The sequence below is a fragment of the Nannobrachium achirus genome (genome assembly GCF_963921795.1).
Source record: "Nannobrachium achirus genome assembly, chromosome: 4".
Classification (NCBI taxonomy): domain Eukaryota; kingdom Metazoa; phylum Chordata; class Actinopteri; order Myctophiformes; family Myctophidae; genus Nannobrachium; species Nannobrachium achirus.
Genome location: NC_137813.1, coordinates 19796516 through 19816878, shown reverse-complemented (window position 1 = coordinate 19816878; position 20363 = coordinate 19796516). Strand labels below are relative to the sequence as shown.

Sequence of the window (20363 nt, the reverse complement as noted above, 5' to 3'; positions counted from 1 at the left end):
GTGCTAAAAATAGCGGATCTACAAGCTCACAACGCGTTGCAGTGTCACGTGTTGTGAGCTTGTAGATGTGCTATTTTCAACAGGCAACACCTGAGAGCAACCAAACATAAAATGAGTCTTTTCCTCTAGTCCCTCATAAAGTTTTAGTCTAGTTCTTATTTTGTTGACGAAATTGTCAATATATTTAGTCTTAGTTTTAGTCATCACATCTTACTTTTTATTTCGTTTTTATTTCGTTTTCGTCAGTGGAAAAAACGCAGTCGACGAACATTTTTCGTCATAGTTTTGGTCGACGAAATCAACACTGACTATAGGGCCCAAGGTGGAGGGCCCTTAATTATTTTATACTTTAGCTATTGAAAAATAGCAGATATAAAAGCTCTGTGGTTATTATCTTATACTTGAAAAAGACCTCAAGGTTCAAAACATTGTATCTGCTGCCATTTGCTGTATAAAACAAAACAAAAAAAAACAATTCTGTTTTTTGCAGTTGCAGCACCAAGAAACCCAGGATGTACGTTATTTCTTCTTTGAATATTATCTTCATGAACAGTGAAAATCAAAGCATAACTATAGTAAAATATAAGGTACTGTACAATACAAATAGGTGCCAGAGGTGTCAATTGGGTATGACAAGGTATGGCAGCTGCCATACCTTGGCTACAGGGGAAACAAATAAAATGTAAAACTAAATTCATCATGCCTGTTGCTAAGGTATGGCAACATGACTGATGTCTTGCACGCACGCCTTCACTGAACTGACACCACTGAAATGTTGGTGCAATCAGTGGTCACCAAACAAACACATAAAAGACGGTGGTGTGTGCTGGTACCTGTGTTTGCTCATCCACATGGAACACATCCTCCCTGGTGACTTCAAACGGAGTCTGCCATTTCCCTGAAAACAACAGAATGTATGACAATGTAGACACAACAATGGAAATATTGAGACGTCATTGAAATGAGAGAAGAAGAATAAAGAAGAAAAGGACATTAAATGGGTTCTAGACTTATGTTATCAAATGGGGATTAAACTATTAAAGTTGAATAACTGAACTAATGAGCGTCACGATTGGTAGCCATTCTTGGCAATGCTTTAAGATGCTATGAATCATCGCCAAACTAAAATAAATATATTGCTCATTTTATATCAACAATACATTTTATCCATTCATGAGCTGTCCTGACTCAAAAGTGATCAAATGGAGGTCCATGGCCTAATCTAATGTATATATTACATGGGGTCTTTGAAAAAGGTTGAGAATCACTGACCCTAACCATGGTAAGGTTAATAACTATTTGCAACCGTACTACTGTATGAAAACCGGCACATCCTGTCTGTCCCTTCCATAACGCCTCAATGTCTATAGCTGACCTGTTGTGACATCACATTGTTGTTACATCACATTGTTGACCATTATTTGGGAATGCCCATATATGGATGCTCCCAGATGATGCCCTGTTAGGGGAACCACACTAACAGAATCTATTTTATGCCCATATATGGAGATCCCTGATGTCATCAATATTAAGCCCATATCTGGAAATGCCCGTATATATATTTACATTATTGTGTCAGTTTAACCACACTTGCAAATGAATTCCGTCCTTGACCATTGTATTTGCCTGGCTCCAGCCCATAGACCCGCCCACTCTCTGATCGGACTGGTTCTCTTGGTCTGGTGTTGTCATATGACCCTTAAGGTATCTTGGCGTACCAGCCAATGAAATCAATGCAAGACGGAGGAGGGGGTGGGTCTAACTTTTGAAAATCAACAGAAAGAGTGGAGGGAGGGGGAGCTCAGCCAAAGCTCTTAATTGCTCCCTTTGAACTTCAAAGGGGGGTTGTGCACACCTCGTTAGCATCAAAGACAACGACCTGTTTGATGCCTGTCATAGGGGGGAGGGGGTAATGATTTTGTGTACACACAAGTCAAAAATAACCCCTCCCACCAGATCTCTTGTGATTGGGAATTTCAAATTTCAAATCCCCTCCCCTTTGAAATCTCTTGAACATATTTTATCCACATTTTGTGGATAAAACAACCAACCGCAACTCGAATCACACTGAATTCCTTCCTGCTTTTCGCACATAGGGCGTCTTACTGGCTGTAGTTATTTTAATGTATTTCTGGCGTATGAAAATGATATTAAAAAAATGCAGACAATAGACAGACATCTCTTACCTTTGTAGTAAATGTAACTAATGAGATACATGACTGTAGCAGGATCCAGGTCTTCCACCAGTTTGTCTATCTTGCCGTGGGTCTTCTCGCCCACATACTTGTTGATGGTAGCAGCGCTCTCCGTGGGATTGGTAAAGTCCACACTCTTCCCGTCCGCCTGGTAGGACTGGCTCAGGGCCTGCAGGAACTCCGGCTGTGGCTTGAACTTATTGTCCACAAACACGGCGGTTCCTGCGTTAATGTCCTTGGACAACGTCTTGCTGGCTGCGGTCAGAAGTCCATGGAAGGCCTGGTCTACGTCAGCCTGGGTCAGCAAGGAGCTGTTGAAGCCCAGACCACTGAAGAGCTGCTGGTGGGTTTGGCCCCGGGCCCCTACAGACAAAGCTGCCAGGGCCAGGCTGACACTGGAGGGTGAGAAGAAGATGTTCTTGCCCTGGTTGGCCGTCTGAGCTGCCAGTTTCCTGTACAGGCTGAAGGCGAAACCTTTGTTTGCCGACTTCACCGCGGAGAGGCTGGCTGCGGCGCGGTCTGCGCTGTTATCTGCATGATCTGAAGGTGATGAGATAGATTTGTTAAACACTTAAACACTTTACTTCTCCCTCGTACAAATAGCAAACATACGGCTGACATTGGGTGGCATTTCTTCCTCTGCCTATAGTGGGAATGTGCGTGCAAAGTTTCACAGCAATGTGTTCAGGATTTGGGGCATTTTGTTCAAAGTGAAACACCCCTGGTTCGCTGGTTCCCTTGCCAATTTTAGCCAATCAGGATGGAATATGAGAAATCGAACAGAACCGTCTTGATCTTGTGTCCATGTGTTTAGACAAAATATGTACGAGTAATATAAAAACAAAACGCTGTGAAAGGCCCATGTGAAAAAAGAGAGGTTTTTCCATGGCCTCTCTGGAGTATGCGTGCAAAGTTTGATGCAGATCGGTCCAATTATGGGTAAGCAGGAACTAAATATCTTTTAGATGGGTATTTTGGGGGTCCTTCACATGAAAAGGTTTGATCATCACAAACATAGAACCTTCAAAAAACCTTAGATTTGAAATATTCAAAGACTTTTCACGATTTTTCAAAAATAGCAGATCTACAAGCTTGTATATGATGATGACCTGAACCCAGACATACCTTCATGTCCTGCATGATGATGTGCTGAACCCAGACACACCAGCACTGATAGAACCAACACCCCCACGGCTCCTTGCATCATGGGGACCTGAGGTTCAAAAGTTTCCATCGGTCAAACAGACCTTTCACTCTAGGCTAGCGCTTCTCAACATGTGGCCCGGGGTCCACTTGTGGGCCTGGAGGATATTGCAAGTACACCACCAAATAAATTTAACAAAACACTACGATTTTAAAGGTTGGGTCAAGTGATGTTTTTTTTTAATTAAGAGCTTAAAGTTCTAATAGCACTCTATAGTGTTTGTTCAGCAAGAGGGGTCTCCTCAGCGTGGTCTACCTATGTTTTTGTTTTTCTAGATTGATATTCCTATGCATTTGTTGTATTGCTGTTATTCTATAGCAATGAGTACTATCACAATATAGAGCTATTTATTTAACAAAAAAACAACAACAAAAAACACTTACCCTTCATTTAATGATAAAATAACATTAATATTTTAAACAAACAAAATAAATGTCATAGTTTTTCTTTCTTTAAAACCTTGTAAAGACAACTCCATTGTGATATGGATAAATATGAAGCCGCGACGGCCAGTTGATAGCTGCTGTCTTAAGTGGCAACCAGGCACCGCGGGTGCCGGGTGATGACTGGCACACTGGCATTAGGTGTGAGAGAGAGGATTTTTCTCTTAAAATCTAAATATTCAAAAAGGTTTTGGTCAGTTAAATTAAGTCACCTCACATCTATATACGAATTACATCCTGCACATAATTCTTCATTCATTCATTCTCCTAACTCTGACTGATGAGGGATCAGCTCAGATCAGCCAACACAGGGATGCAGACAGAACCCTTGCTAAAAAAAACAGGACAATAATCCACTCGTCCTCCTGGCCCCACCACACATGAAGCTATTAGTACGGAGGATTGAGGTCAGATTTGAGGTGAATCGTTCACTTTTTCATAAAAGCATGAAATTTGGTACACTTGTACAGTTTGGGCCCCTGAACATTTTCAGATATGGAGCCATCGCAAAAACGCCCCCTGGTGGCCATGGTGGCCATTTTAATTTCCACCATTACCATTGAATGTATTTTTCATCATAACTCCTGAACCGAACAAGATAATACAGAATATGTGACGTCTACACCTATGTTTTGATGGTCAAGGATTCCATTGATATCATGTATAACATCATAACATGTTCAGGTGAATAGTTAATAGTCAATTCAATGATGTTGTGAGGTAGTCCCGTGGTTTTGTCCAATTCTTTTTCACTTTTTTATAAAATTATGAAACTTGGTACACTTGAACAGTTTGGGGCCCTGAACATTTTCAGATATGGAGCCATTGCAAAAACGCCCCCTGGTGGCCATGGCAGCCATTTTAATTTCCGCCATTGCTAATTAATGTATTTTGCATCACAACTCCTGAACCAAGCATGATAATACAGAATATGTGATGTCTACACCTATGTTTTGATGGTCAAGGATTTCATTGATATCATGTAAAATGTCATAAACTGTTCAGGTGAATAATTATATTGTCAATTCAGTGAGGTTGTGAGGTAGTCCCGGGGTTTTCTCCAAACATTTTTAACTTTTTCATAAAAGCGTGAAATTTGGTACACTTGTACAGTTTGGGGCCCTGAACATTTTCAGATATAGAGCCATCGCAAAAACGCCCCCTGGTGGCCAATTGGGCCATTTTAATTTCCACCATTACCAATTAACGTATTTTGCATCATAACTCCTGAACCTAACATGATAATACAGAATAGGTAATGTCTACACCTATGTTTTGATGGCCAAGGATTCCATTGAAAATGTGTACAACATCATAAACTATTCATTTGAATAGTTAATAGTCAATTCAGTGAGGATTGCATGAAATAGATGAGATTATTTGGAATGAAATTTCAAGCATATTTCATGCCATCCCGCTAGCTGGGGCCTAATTTACTGTTATGTTACTTATTAGTGTCCACTTTTTTCTTTTTCTTCTTTCTTTTGGTTGAAGCTTTCAGAAAGGACTCTGTAACTCGCTATTTTCGCTTGGACCATGGCTTCCATCCAACCACTACCTTCTAGCCCGTCCCCCAGTATCTTGAGAGCCACCATCTCAATATGCAGTCCTCCTAAGACAATCACAAAATGATCTTCCCCTTCTCCATGTGAAAGGGGCCAATTCCACTGTATTTGTTTGGCTAAATTGTGCAGAGGTCCAAAGTCACAACAGGTACTGTACTTGTCCTGGATGTACCCTCTGCTTGATTGATGCCATTCATTGCATGATGAATCATGGCCACTGATTTTGAGTCATCAGGGAATAGGGGAAGGAGAGCTGAGATGGCAGGGGTGAGTTCTTTTGGTTGCAGCTTAGGAGATGTGTTCTGCCAGTTCTGCTGGTTGATTTTCCAGGACAGGTAGTCACTGACCATAACCCTAACCCTATTCTTTAAATGTGTGGAGTTAACCCTTGATGTCTGTTCCTCAGGCACGTGCACACATAGACATCAAAGGGGGCTTGAGCCCCTGCCGTTTTGTTTGTCTGTAAAAAGTGCCCTCTCCAGACCAGGAATGCAGTTTTTACTATGGAGAAATGCAAAATTAATGCCCTCTTTCCATGCCATACCTGAAGGCAGCATTCAAGAGAATTGTCTTGTCCAAACTCTCCTGAACTTGAATGCAGCATCTTAATGTTGAAAGAATTTCCCTCTCTGTGTAGAAATCTATGCCGTTACACCACTATTGACTTGATTAGTTCAGTGTGGTATCAAGCACCGAAAATAGCCGAGCGGTATGTCGGCTATTTTCAATATTTCCACCAAAAGGGCCATTTCAGCCCCTGCCTCTCTAACATTCTCTGCACATCCCTGCTGTTCCTGGCTCAGTTGATCTAGGTAGCAGGAGAATAGTTTATTTAAAACTAAAGACAGACTTCATTTCTTCTTTTGCACAGACATTCTCAATATAGTAAACCAGCTCAGCAAAGGCTATGCTATGTGTGTACCAGGTGCACCATCATGGTAACATGCATTTTTTGTGCAGTTTGGCAGGAAAGTACTTGCTTCATGAAGGGGTTCAGCAGATGACAGATCTTCACAAAAAAGCACTGAGATGAGTCAACCAAAAATAAATACTTAATTTGGACACCATCGTAACAGTAAATCAGGATGTCGGATGACATGAATTATGCTTGAAATTTAATTCTCTCATCTATTTCATTGCAATCCTCACTATATCACTGAATTGACTAATAAATAACCATTCACCTGAACAGTTTATGATGTTGTACACGTTATCAATGGAATACTTGACCAACACAACATAGGTGTAGACATCACATATTCTGTATTATCATGTATGGTTTAGGAAATTAGACGCAAAATACATTATTTAGTTATATTTTAAAATTTTTGCAACCCATCTTTTCACCCTGTGCCAATTGCCTAAGCTGTAATCCTGGGCTCTGCTCTCCCTCTGCCACGCCTGGGGAGAGCCCCAAACTGAGCTCATGCTTCCTTCAGTGCATGAGGAGTGAACAGGCCGCTTCTTTTCAGCTGACAGGGGGGACGTAGCGCATGGGAGGAACACGTTATTCCAACCAGTTCCTTTTCCCCTCCATCAGGCTGGTCAGGGGGAGGCATTATAGATACCAGGATTACTGCATGTTTTTGTGAGGGTATCTACCGTAGGAGAGACAGGGAGAACATGCAAACTGCACACAGAAAGGCCCTTTTGCCAAACCGACTGTGCCACCATGCCCCCATTATTTGGTTATGGCGGATATTAAAATAGCCGCCATTGCGGATATTAGAATGGCCACCATGGCCACCAGTGGGCGATTTATGGGCTCCATATCTGCCAATGTTCAGTGTCCCAAACTGTACAAGTGTACCAAATTTCATACTTTTATGAAAAAGTGAAAATAAATTGGACAAAACCATATCGGACTACCTTACAACATCACTGAATTGGCAATTAACTATTCACCTGGACATGATATCAATGGAATCCTTGACCATCAAAACATAGGTGTAGACATCACATATTCTGTATTATCATGCTTGGTTCAGGAGTTATGATGCAAAATACATTAATTAGCAATGGCGGAAATTAAAATGGTTGCCATGGCCACCAGGGGGCGTTTTTGCAATGGCTCCATATCTGAAAATGTTCAGGGCCCCAAACTGTTCAAGTGTACCAAGTTTCATAATTTTATAAAAAAGTGAAAAAGAATTGGACAAAACCATGGGACTACCTCACAACATCATTGAATTGACTATTAACTATTCACCTGAACATGTTATGATGTTATACATGATATCAATGGAATCCTTGACCATCAAAACATAGGTGTAGACGTCACATATTCTGTATTATCTTGTTCGGTTCAGGAGTTATGATGAAAAATACATTCAATGGTAATGGTGGAAATTAAAATGGCCACCATGGCCACCAGGGGGCGTTTTTGTGATGGCTCCATATCTGAAAATGTTCAGGGGCCCAAACTGTACAAGTGTACCAAATTTCATGCTTTTATGAAAAAGTGAACGATTCACCTCAAATCTGACCTCAATCCTCCGTACTATATAGCATTTTTAGGTTTTAGAAACGTTTTTTACTGCTTAGGTGTGTGGTCTACCTATTGTTTTTGCTAGATTGATATTCGTGTGCATTTGTGGTATTGTTGTTGATGTACTGACATATTATCTAGCTTATTATATTGATGTATTACCTGCTTATTGTAAATTGCTTTGGATTAAAAACGTCTGCTAAATGCCTAAATTGTAAATTGTAGGGAGTCTGGGAGATACTGTAGGTGATGTTATTGCTGAATGATTTTAATGATCAATACATCCTGATGTGAAAGAAAAGATTTCTAAAGAATACAAAATATATAGAGAAATCAAGGTTGTTGTATACCTATGGACAATCAAAATGAAAAAATACATTTTGATTTGGTGTCATACTTTAACTTAATTTTAATATGGCAACACTGACTATCAAGAAAATGACCATGTGAAAAAGGTTGTCTCTGGATTAGAGATTTTCAAGCGGGCCCTGATATGGAAAAGGTTGAGAACCACTGTTGTAGTCCATTCCCAAGTCAAATATGAAGTAAAGAGCCTGCATATAAAATTGTGTTTTCATTGGGCCATTTCACTTTCCCATTTTAAATGGACAGAAGCGCTCTACGATTCTCTAATATTCAGAAGAGAAACTTGAAATGAAAATAGCAACGTCAATGCTGGCAAGACCTCAATAACCAAGTATCATAAAAGGCAAAGCTGAAACAGGTACTAAATGATAATGTTGGCAGGGTAACTCAAAGAAAATGCATTATTTTTCAAGTGAATGTGATTTAATAAAGAAGAAGATACAGTATATATTTCTTTCGGTAAGCAATACATTATAAATTAGCTCAAAGACATCATTGGAAGTACAGCAGTACATTACTCACCTTCCTAATGTGCAGACACCTCACCAGGCACAGGCTGCTGAGAGACAGACAGAGACATCCACTGCACTTTGACATGTTTGTTTGACAGTATGTCCTTCTCCTATTTGCTCTGCATGGCCTCTGTATTTATTCTGTGTAATGATTACTGTTAAGCAATCGCAATCAAGCATGGAATCATGTCTGAAAATACAACAGGAATAGTCAGGTAGCCATAGTCATCGGCTTAGGAGGCTATTGTAAGTTCTAAACATTATAAATACTAGTCCTTACCCGTTCAAAGATATGAGCTCTGAAATGATGTGCAGTGTGTGGGTTATGGGATGTGCACTGTGCACACAGTATATGAGGGATGGAAAGTAACTTTAACTGGTGCTTGCATGATAATATGTAGGAGCATCAATGTAAAAAATACCCGTTTCGTTTAATGGCTACAGAGATACTGTGTACCGATCTGCATGATTTTTGGACAAAATCTGTAACAGGGCCAGACGACAGACTTGGATTTATATCAATTTCAGATCAACCACTTGTCTTGAACCGTCAATACTTGATAAACTTGACCTTTCACTCTGTACTTAGTCTGCTCTTTTTCCCCTCTACACCAAACCTCTTTGCCGAAAATAGCCGATCTACAAGCTCACAAGCGCGAGGCGTTGTGAGCTTGTAGATCTGCAGTTTTTGGCTAAAGTTCTCGAAATATGGAGGCCAGGGTTCAAGTGGTTGATATAAAAAAAAGAGAGAAAAAAATGTTTCTATCACAGCACACAAAGATTTGGAGGACCCCCTGTAGTAACTCTGAGGACCCCCAAGGGGTCCCTGTCCCTGACTCCCTGTTGAAGACCCCTGCTCTAGGAGGCTATTCTAAACATTATAACATAGCCTTTTCAATTTAACCTGGATGAAGACAGCTGGTTGTAACCGAGAGACAGGGGGAAAAAAATAAACTTTCTAAAACCCTCCACCCTGTTTATTTACATGCATGATGCATCTGAGCTGACTACCATATTAATAAAATCAGGGTTAGGCCTCCGACTAAACAGCTCATTCATAGTTAGCAAATCACAAACATGTGTGATGCACAGAAAATTCATGAATCTCACTAATGTGCTTGGCAGAGACCAAAGCAAGAATGCAGTTTTTAAGGACATTAAAAGAACTTTAGCTCTACCTGCTTCATATAGGCTCAAAATGGCAGGCAGGAAAGAACATCAAATACCAAAGCAAGGTCCCATGCCATGAGGGAGACAAGCATTTGCAAACTGGCAGCTTGCACCATGCCCCTTGCATAAACCAGTGCCATCAAAGGATGCTGGCCTATTGTTTTTCTCAAACGAGCTCACAAACTGATCTTGTTGATCGACATGATCTAATGTTTGCCTATAATGACATTCCCAAAATAGGGATGGTTAATTGGATGCCAGCTTGAAAGTGGTGGTTGCAGTGGAAATCAGATTAATCTGGGATGAAATAATATGTCTCACTATTCCTGCAATAGCAGGATCTGTGCAGACTCTCAGTCTCAGACCAGCTGGAGCAGCTCCTGACTTACTTACATGAGCACAGGATGTGTGGGTCATTTAAAATATGAAACCATTTCACACTTAATATTATACATACAATGTATATGAATTTAAAAAAGAATAATACAGTATTAGATGCTCTTGCCCAACTAGTCGGGGAAGCCAGGCATATTTTGGTTCAGATTCTCGCAAATTCGCCAAATTTGGCACAGATGTTGTCCATAACATACTTAATCATTTTAAGATGGGTGCCAAGATGGGCACCCCATGGTACTGCCGTATTGCGCAATCCAATTGGGCTCCCATTGACTTTCTATACAGGAGGAAAATACCCAGAAAAATATTTTTTTTCTGGGTATTTAAGGAGGATCTGAGGGGTCTAACTAGGGGTTTGTCATGATGCTGAATCCATTGCAGGCATTTGTTTTGCACAAAAAACATTCCGTGGGCTAGAAATGGTCTCAGAAAACAATACACGTATGGGTGAGTATTCATGTTAGTCGGAGGCCTTAGGGTTTTTTTTTCTCGTGCTAATCAGTCTAAAAGTTCAAAATTTTGCACAGATGTAGCTCAGGGCATGCTCTAATGATTTAGCTAGGGCGCCCGAGTCTGCGACATTCGGGGTCGCCACAGCGGCCAAATCAAGTTGGGCTCCCATCGACTTTAGTGATGAAAAGTGATGAGTCATCACTTTTCAGAGTTTTTTGGGTAACCCCGAGTGTCGCAGACTGGGGCGCTTTTTCTGGGTATTTTCCTCCTGTATAGAAAGTCAATGGGAGCCCAATTGGATTGCGCAATACGGCAGTACCATGGGGTGCCCATCTTGGCACCCATCTTAAAATGATTAAGTATGTTATCTGTGCCAAATTTGGCGAATTTGCGAGAATCTGAACCAAACGGTCCTTGTATTGCCCTGGGGGCCCATTCGTGCTGAAAGGAGTAGTTCACCCCCAAACACGCCATATTGTTGCATTCCTAAAACAAAATTTTATTCCAATAAATTTACCCCCATTGATTTCGGAGTAAATTTACTATAATCCAATTTTTGTCTTAGGAATGTGACAAAAAACTCAAAATATTACACACACACACACACACACACGCACACACGCACGGACACACGCACGCGCGCACACACACACACACACACACACACACACACACACACACACACACACAGCACACACACACACACACACACACACACACACACACAGCAGAGCAATGGAATAATAATACTAATACATTTAATAATAATAGGTCCAAAATTTAATAATAATAAAATAATAGTAAATACCCTATGCCTTTACGCCCATTCACGCTGTGTCTGGCTATGTCTGTGTCAGTGTTTAGGGGTTAAAAAGTACCCTATGTACCTCAGTGCTGTGTTGGACATCATGGCTGCGGAGTGCGAGTGAGTTTGTTGACAGCGTGTGAAATCATTGAAATGTTGGGATTTTCTATACATCTCTGAATGACACGTCTCACCCATTTGTTGTACAGCTTTACACAAACGGTGGCTATGTTGTTTTGAGCAGATCATACTGATCAATGCTTTGGTTTGCGTATAGCAATAACAGCTCTCTGCTAAGCTAACGGTTGCTAACACCGATAGTCAGATGGCTGAGATGTGTGATTTTTTTCTGATCTAAAGGGTGTCATATTGTGAGCTTGTATATCGACTGTTTTCGGTAGGACACCAATGCACTAAGGATCATACTGAGTACAGTATTGTAATAGCGGACAAATATGAATCACATTTAATTCAAGGTTGGCTGCTTGTATCTATAATTGGCCTTCAGTGGTGTAATTTACTCAAGTACTGTTAGTAGCATACTAACAACTGAGGAAATCCAGTACTTCTACTCCACTACATCTCAGAGGCCAATATTGTACTTTTACTCCACTACAATAATTTAAAAACTTTAGTTTTCACTTCAGCCCTATACATTTCGGCCATTTAAAATATCCGATCATCTGCTTTTTTCCCCCAAATATATTTTATATGAAAACCTGTGAAATGGGACATTCTGCATATAATGAGTACTCTACTTTTGTACTTTTGAGTACAGATTGATACAAATACTTGTACTTTTACTCAAGTACATTTTGAATTCCAGACTGTTGTAACAGAGAATTTCTTTTCTGCCTTGCAGTTTTGATACTTTTACTTAAGTAAAACAAAATGTAGTACTTTTCCCACCACTGCTGGCCTTACTTGTACAGTACGTTGTCACTGTCTTGACTGTCTGACCCCACTCATCAATGACGTCAGTATAATTATGTGTCAGGCATCTCCATATTTGTTCAAAAAAGCGATGACTGGCACAGTCAGATTCCGGATGGATGGTTAAGTTGAATGAGCACATGGCACCTTTCTATTTCTACCCCTCTCTGCAGTGTGATGTGTGAAATTGAGGTGCTCCAGTCCATCTACCTGGATGAGCTGCATGTCACCAGGACAGGTGACAGGTAAGAGACCACCGTGAAGCCATAATTGAACTCCCAAGAGTGTAAAAGGTTCCTATTTGTACACTCTTGGAAGTCGATAGCTTTAGACTAAAGGTTGTCTGTTTGCAAAAAAATATCAGTATACAAATGTGTCATGAAATAATGTTTCAATAGGTTTTCGATTCTTTCCAGCGATTCCGACAGTCTTGGAGACTTCCCCAATTAGTTTTTGGAATTCCGTGCTCAATGCCCTTATTTCTCCATACATGTACAAATTCAAAATATAAAGTGCCTAAAGCCACGGATGTTACCCGGCCAATACCAGCTCTTTGTCTTCCGTTATATTCTGCATTGTTGTTGCATTGCAATTTCATTATATTGCAAAATCACAAAGAATTGATATGATAGATCAGTTTGTGTTTTACCTCTCTCCAGGGGCTGGGAGGTGAGCCTGGTGCTGTATCCCTCTACGGCGGAGGACTCCGTCTCCCAGTTTGTCCGACTTACCCTGACGATGACCCTTGACCTGGAGGTAGGCCCACTCAGGCTGGATTTAGACTGCAGTCAAATCTAGCCAAATCTGATTTATTTCCCAAATATGATCTTTTGGCCCGACTGTTCACACTGCATTGCCAAGTGACCAGATCTGATCTGTGTGTTCAAACTGATTTTAACAATGTCAACCCAAAGCTGCCCTGCGTTGAAATATCTGCGTTGGTTACCATGGTAACACCGTAGGCATTATGACTTTTCTTTGTTTTTTCAATTTTAAAAATGTCATCTGATGTTGCAGATAGGACCTTGTGTCTTCATATATTGCCATAATTGTTCCTTTACATTTTTCATGTACTGAGGCATCCCACCAAAGTGCTAGGATACGTTACATATCTCCCTCTGTCCACTGAATACTGCTCTGTATTTCTTCTGCAGGGTAAAACTTATCCTGAACTACTGTTTTAACCACATCAGTGGTGCTCGGGTTAAGCTGAAAGTGACATTTTGGACAGTTTCATGTGTGACTTGGCTTGTTATATCAGGTTACTGCGTTCAGACTGTGACACATCTTTAGAAATCAGATTTGAAACCACCTCTGGATATGTCTGGTAAAAATCAGATTTCATGTGACCTGCATGTGACCTGTCTGCATTTAGACTAATTTAAGCAAATCAGATTCCAATCTTGATGTGACACAGATCTGATTCAGGCTGGATTTGGCTGGCAGTGTAAATCCAGCCTCAGTGTCTTATCCTACTGTACAGTATCTGCTGTTGGTCTGTAGTAAAACTCAGTCCATAGGTTTCTTGTCATCATACACGGCCGGAATTTGAACTCTGGTCCCCACATGGGACACCAATCTTCTACCATTCTTCCGACGTCGGAATAACTGCATGGGGAAATATTGTGCATAATGCGTATGCACAGCTTCAGACTCTATTACTTGATGTCAACCTGTGCTCTACCTGATACAAGGGTCTAAAATAAAAGTTTAAATGGAAGAGCAGGGAGACCACCTGCAACCACTGCACGATTTGCTAGGTCTACTCAAGTCTCAAACTCTACCATGAAGATTGTGTAAAAAATATTTTATAATTCCATAAGTTCCATATTGCAGCTTTAAAGTGTCACAGGTTAAAGCTAGCCTAACCGCAGCCTCATGCAAGTCAAATTATGGGTGTTGTCGCTCCTGGGCAAAGCTTTTATTTCACTGCAGAATACAATAATTTGGCAGTGACTGCCAAGTCTCAATGGTATTACTATCTTGTATTTTTTTTTGTGTAATATTTGATAAATTACTGTAGAGGGCCTCAATATGAATATAGAGGGCTCTCACTAAGATAAGTTGAATAGGTAATGACTTTACTCAAGTGATGCAAAACTAGGGGTGCAACAGTTAATCAAACTAATACATCTAATCAATTATATAAAAACTAAATTGTAGCAAAACAAAATAAGTTTTCAAAAGTAGCAGATCAATTGCAGCGTGTTGTGAGCTTGTAGATATAGGTAACGTTTGAGTGGCACCAGTGTATGACAACGTTTAACTGGGGCTGGTGCAAGGAGTAATAATGTTTCTCTGTCCCTCTCACAGTACCCATTCTCTCCTCCCACCATCTCTATTCATAACCCCAGAGGACTTTCTGATGATAAGCTCAACAGGTGAGGAGTTTGAGTCCTTGTTGTTGGACCCATTTGTCTTAGTTTAAGCACTTGAGCCCTATTTAAAAAATAAAAATAAAAAAAATAGACGTTTTAAGTTTGAAGGGATGACAACTTGTTATATAATGCGGGGGGTGTCGGGTGTCAGTATAAATGTCTCATAACCTGATACTGCTGTTTTCAGTTTCCACTGTACACTTACTACTTTGAATTTCAAACATAATTATAGTCCAAATGAGGTCTCTCTTTCTCTCTGCTCTCATCAAGTGTTAAGAGGTGTCTGCAAACCGAGGCAGAGGCCAGTCTTGGTTCACCAGTCTTATATCAGCTCATCGAGGTCTGTTATCACTCCAGCATAATACTGATCTTCTTTTAATACACAATTGTGTACGATGTGTAATAGTTTTGCTATCCGATTATTTGGTGCCTCCTCTTTAAAGCTGCACTCATGGCCTTTCTGGGATTTGAAGTTGACCTGAGTCCCCCATGGAATTAAATGCTGTCATTTTTTACCACTGAGCCAATAGAGCACGCCTGTTTGATTAGGAGAGAGTTTTCTTTTTTTTTTCTTTTTTTTTTCTTTTTTCATTTTGACCTTCAGGCAGTACCACTTGTCAACCAGTAGTGGTCAGACCCTACCTACCACAGGATCTAGATGTCTTAAGAGAAGAGCATGCAGACCAATACAGCCCCTTCAGTTGTGTTTGTTGCATTGTATTACTTTACATGCAAAATGTATTCAAGTTACATAGTGTAGCTTTAAACTTCTACTCCTCTGTCTCACTTTTCACTGTGTCTCCTTCCTCAGAAAGCCAAAGAGATGCTGACAGAGAGCAATATTCCCCATGGGAACTGTGTTATTTGCCTTTATGACTTTAAGGTTGGTTTTGCTGTCTTTTATGTTGATGAAAATGCTTATGACTTCATTTGTGGACCCAAAGATTCTACTGACGATAATTATGAATTCTTACAGCTGTCACACTAGAGGTCATTGTTTGTCCACCCTCTTTGCTTGACACTCTTGACACAGTATGTGCTTGGGCTGATGCTGGCCACGGTTCCACTGCCCAGTTCTTAGACTTAAGGCTGATTCTTAAGGCTGATTCTTAAAAAGGTCTTCTAAATCCTAACAGTTTTCTGAAAAATGTTATGTTTCTATATCAGTGGTGCTCAAACCACCATCTGAAAATACTTTATTCCAGGGACCCCCAGAAGCAAAATTTTAGTTACGAATGTCTGCTTTAAAAATATATATATTCAAAGGTTTGCACAAACTTTCATGATTTAAAATAAATGGGAGATCTACAAGCTCCTAGCGTGGCACTCTGTGCCGCACTATGAGCTATATATTTTTTAATAGCTAAAGTATAAAATAATGGCTAAAGTGGTTCAAATCTAAATGGGTTAACAACCTTCTCTATCCCTCTCCTCAGGAGGATGAAGTATTCACCAAAACGAGCTGCTATCACTACTTTCACTCCCACTGCCTGGGCCGCTACGTCACCCATTCAGAGAGGGAGCTGAGGGAGAGAGAAAGGGAACTGGAGGAGGACAAGACCAGGGAGAGGACGGAAGAGGAGGTCAGAGAAGTCCTCCTCTTCTGTCCGCAGAATGGGACGGGATGGGACGATAATCATTGTTATCTTTTATCGTGATGAAAAATACTCAATAATCATATCGTGAAATCGTCCTCCATCATGCATTGGGATGAATTCACCTTTTATTTGCAGAGCTGCAATTCCTTTGCTGCTATTTTTTATTTATTTATACCACGATGCCTTGTTGTGTACATCGCCTTTAATAGTCTTTTTTCACGCTCTACCAAATCTCTTTGCCAGATCGGCTATTTTTTAGCAAATGTTCCCCAGGATAATGGATGTTGGGGATATTTTGATTATCTTGATAATATTGTAAATAGCAATTTCTTTGCTCACAATAATCGTGATATGAAATTTTCATATCATCCCATCCCTAGTCCGCACACTTGACATAAATGCACCTCAGATGGAAGGGGTATATTGTCGCTGTCTGGCAGAAACCTTGTATACAATCTTAACTAAGCACGTTTTTAAAAGTCCCTAGTGTGGGGACAGCAAATGTGAGTCGCACGTTCTTACTTTGCTCGACCGTGGATGTTTTCCTAACTTTATTTTAATATCGGTGAGGTGGTCAAGTGCCTACCTAGTCTACGAATTAGTTTGGGTGACCAGTTTTGGTACATGGCAGCTTGAAATGTTTTTTGTTTTTTGTAGGAGCTGACTGTTGTGTGTCCGGTGTGCAGAGAACCTCTGATGTATGATGTTGAACAGCTCATGTCTTCTCCTGCTCCCTGCTTTCCTGAGGTAAAATCAACATGGTCCTGCATTCTACATTCAAATACAACATATTATCACTATTATTAACTGTACTTTATTGACTTGGCATACTATGTTTCTGGATTTAATTATATCTTAATTGGTTGATTTCAAGTCTGGAAATTAAAACTAGTTGTTTAGGTCAATCAATGCAATTTGAAATGTGAATTCGCTGCCCCACACAGTCCTTAGTTTGGGGGAGGGGGGACCAGCGGGGGAGTGATTAATGCATCACGCAGCAGCAGGATTTATTATTTTGTCCATTAAAAATACATCAGTTAAAAGGGAAACTTGTGTTTTGCCACATCGTTGCTGTGAATGCTGCAAACTGCTCTCCTTCACTTCATCTCCTAGTACTATTCCCAAACTTGTGATCTAGCTTTACTGAAAATAATATCCTATGAAGTACATTTAATTCTTGCACCATGACTTGTCTCTGGAGCAACGGAAGCCATGTTAGTTTGAAGAAAGGGTAATGAACCTGGTTGTTTGTGTTACCCAGATGCAAGGAGTAGAGATTGGGGCAGACTTCAGACTGAAGTGGCGTGAACTCCAGGACGTTTTAGAACGACAGAAGGCCAAAGGAGGACTCATTGACCCTGAAGTGGAATCAAATCGTTTCCTAATACATATCAATGAGGTGAGCAACAATAAACGACCCTACAACAAAGTTGAGTAGCAAATCTATTTTGTTTCATACATCACATGAAAATGTTTAAGCCTAATACATGTCAACTTTTGCAGACACCCGCTGACGGTGAAAATATGAACCTCGATGTAGATGCCTCTACTACCCAATCAGTGCCCTCCGCTTTTCCGGTGTCCTCCAATGATGTTCGTGTCCAGGGGGATCAGTTGCACACTGGCCAGTCATATCGCAGAGGCTGGCATGGTCACAGAAGGCTTATCCAATCAAAGCACACAAGAAGAGGGGGCAGGGGAAGGCCACACCACGGAAGACCCACGCCACCTTCAGAGCAGTTGGTCAAACTCAGTCTGTCTTCAGCCAGCACGAATTGCCAAGCTTCTGAATCCAGACTTCAGAAAGTAGGAAATGCCGAGCTAAATCAAACCAAGTTGACAGAGGATGAGTGCTCTACAGTCCAAAACCTTCAAGAGCTTCTGGTTTCTGACAAACAGCCAATTTGCCAGCCAAATTTGGATGGACTGAAATCCGACTGCCCAAAGGATGTCGGGGAATCTGTCCACGGCCACACAAATCGAGGAAGGAGAAGGGGCCCTTGTGGATCTGGACAACACCCTAGTCACTGGCAGGAGAGGCACGTCAGAGGACCGGACCAATGGGACCCTCCAGGATCTGCCCACCATAACTGGGATGGGCGAGGTCCGAGAAGCAGGGTAGGGTCCTCTAATCCCTGTAGCAGAGGAGGTGGGCCTCGACGGGGTCATGGGAGAGGATTCCACCAAAAGGTGGTAGAGAGGGAAGTGGGTAAGGAGGGGGTGCTATGACAAAGGGCCATGCGAGGGCAAAAGAACAAATGTATGTGTGGCTCCATTATCAACATGTATAACACAAAGCCCTGCACCAGAACTGAAGTCCTGTATAGCATCTTACCATCCTTTGCATTGGTGTTGTCCTGGTCTTTGATATGCACATTCATGCAGGCTTGTATCCGATGCAGATGGTTATTGTTGGTCTGTGTTGTGCTGCCATATGAATTGAAAGAGCAAAAAATTAAAGGAATCTTGAGGTATCTGAAATGACTTGCAGTTCTCTCATGTAGCATGTTTCTCCAGTCCGCATGTATACCCATACTAGGTCAGTTGTGACTGTGAGGCAAGGGAAAGTATACAGTAGGCAGAGAATGCCATCTTTTGCTTATAAGATTTTCCAAAACGTCTAAGAAACATTGCCTGAAATACCCATTAGCAATTTGAATCAAGATTTTGGTGCTCATTATTCTGGCATTGTAGCAATTTGTAGGTTGAACCAAGTTGAACTAAACATTTGTTTAATCACAATGCATCTACGACCATTCATCGTAGCTGTGGGACCTAAAGCAGAAAATGGCAGCTTTACAAAAGCACAATGCCTGGCGGACAGGACACGTTATGAGCCTTAAGAGCTGACGCGCAACACTGTAGTCCAGTGGTTCCCAAACCTTTCCACTCGTGACCCAAAGATTGATTAGATGCTTGCCCGGGACCCAAACCAGTGAAAATAGCTGATCTACACGCTTGTAGATCGCCTACTTTCACTACTTAAAAATGTGTTTCTAATTTATGGTATTTCTTTGATTTCCTCATGAAATTAGAAGAAAAGAAAATGACATATGGCCCATGTGTGGCGCAAAAACTGGGAGGAGTAATTTGCCAAACTTTTGGTTACCCTAGAAAAAGAATAAGGTTTCCCCAGGACTATATAGTGTGTTGTCCTGTTGGGCAACCACACTAATGAGGAGAACATAGATACGTGTGCTCACCTTCAGCGAGCCCACAATAACTAGAAAGATGCGATTGGAAATTGCAAGTGTGGTTGCCTATTTATTGTCTGGATAGCTTGACCAATCCTCAAGCTCGCACCACTCCCCCATTCACGAGAATGTTGCTCCCTGATTGGTTAAAAGTTTATCCAGAATATTAAGAAGTAAGCTGGGCTGGAACTATAGTGTGTTGCCTATAGCAACCACACTAATAATAAATAATTGCCAAGTTATTGCCCCTACACAATGGTCATATTAACATTAATGTAAATGTGATCAGCTTGATCCAATAGTTTTCATTGACGCAATGGAGATACATTTATCACAGTGTTTTTTTTAGGTAGAAAGGTGATTGTGCTGTGTGCTACTGCAAAGAAAGGAATGGGAAACTGCCTTGATAGGTTTTATCAATTTTCAGTGAAGGTATGTTTTACGCTTAAATTATGCAAGCAATGTAACACTTTTGCTTCAGATCTGTTGTAGACTTCAGATCTGTTGTAGACTAATTGAATGGTTTCCTGTTGAAATAAGCTTAGTCTTTTCATGGATCTCCTTTTAGTAGACCTTGTACCAGTGAACTGTACCGTCATGAATCTGTACATTTTCCTATGCAAACTTCTAATAAAGCCTTCAATCAATCAATCAAAAGTGGTG

General features: G+C 40.8%; 2 protein-coding genes across 3 annotated transcripts in view; one reads left to right on the top strand and one right to left on the bottom strand.

The window, feature by feature from the left end:
• Window positions 1-8860, bottom strand: part of LOC308284337 (alpha-1-antitrypsin-like protein GS55-MS) — a 30765-nt gene extending 21905 nt beyond the window's left edge. For both annotated transcript variants that reach the window (XM_080724922.1, XM_080724923.1), the window contains exons 1-4: window positions 8784-8860; window positions 3321-3408; window positions 2187-2735; window positions 834-898 (exon numbers count right to left, since the gene is read on the bottom strand). In XM_080724922.1, the coding sequence (XP_080581048.1) occupies window positions 834-898; window positions 2187-2735; window positions 3321-3408; window positions 8784-8858 (777 nt within the window). In that variant the 5' untranslated portion in view covers window positions 8859-8860. The remainder of the gene's footprint in view (window positions 1-833; window positions 899-2186; window positions 2736-3320; window positions 3409-8783) is intronic.
• A 2838-nt stretch (window positions 8861-11698) lies between these two features.
• Window positions 11699-18952, top strand: rnf25 (ring finger protein 25). The gene is made up of 10 exons (XM_080723832.1): window positions 11699-11717; window positions 12704-12775; window positions 13190-13286; window positions 14844-14911; window positions 15179-15248; window positions 15720-15791; window positions 16345-16491; window positions 17164-17253; window positions 17768-17905; window positions 18010-18952. Exons 1-10 carry the CDS (start codon window positions 11701-11703, stop codon window positions 18733-18735), a joined length of 1497 nt encoding a protein of 498 aa, XP_080579958.1. The 5' UTR covers window positions 11699-11700; the 3' UTR covers window positions 18736-18952.
• The last annotated feature ends 1411 nt before the right edge of the window (window positions 18953-20363 follow it).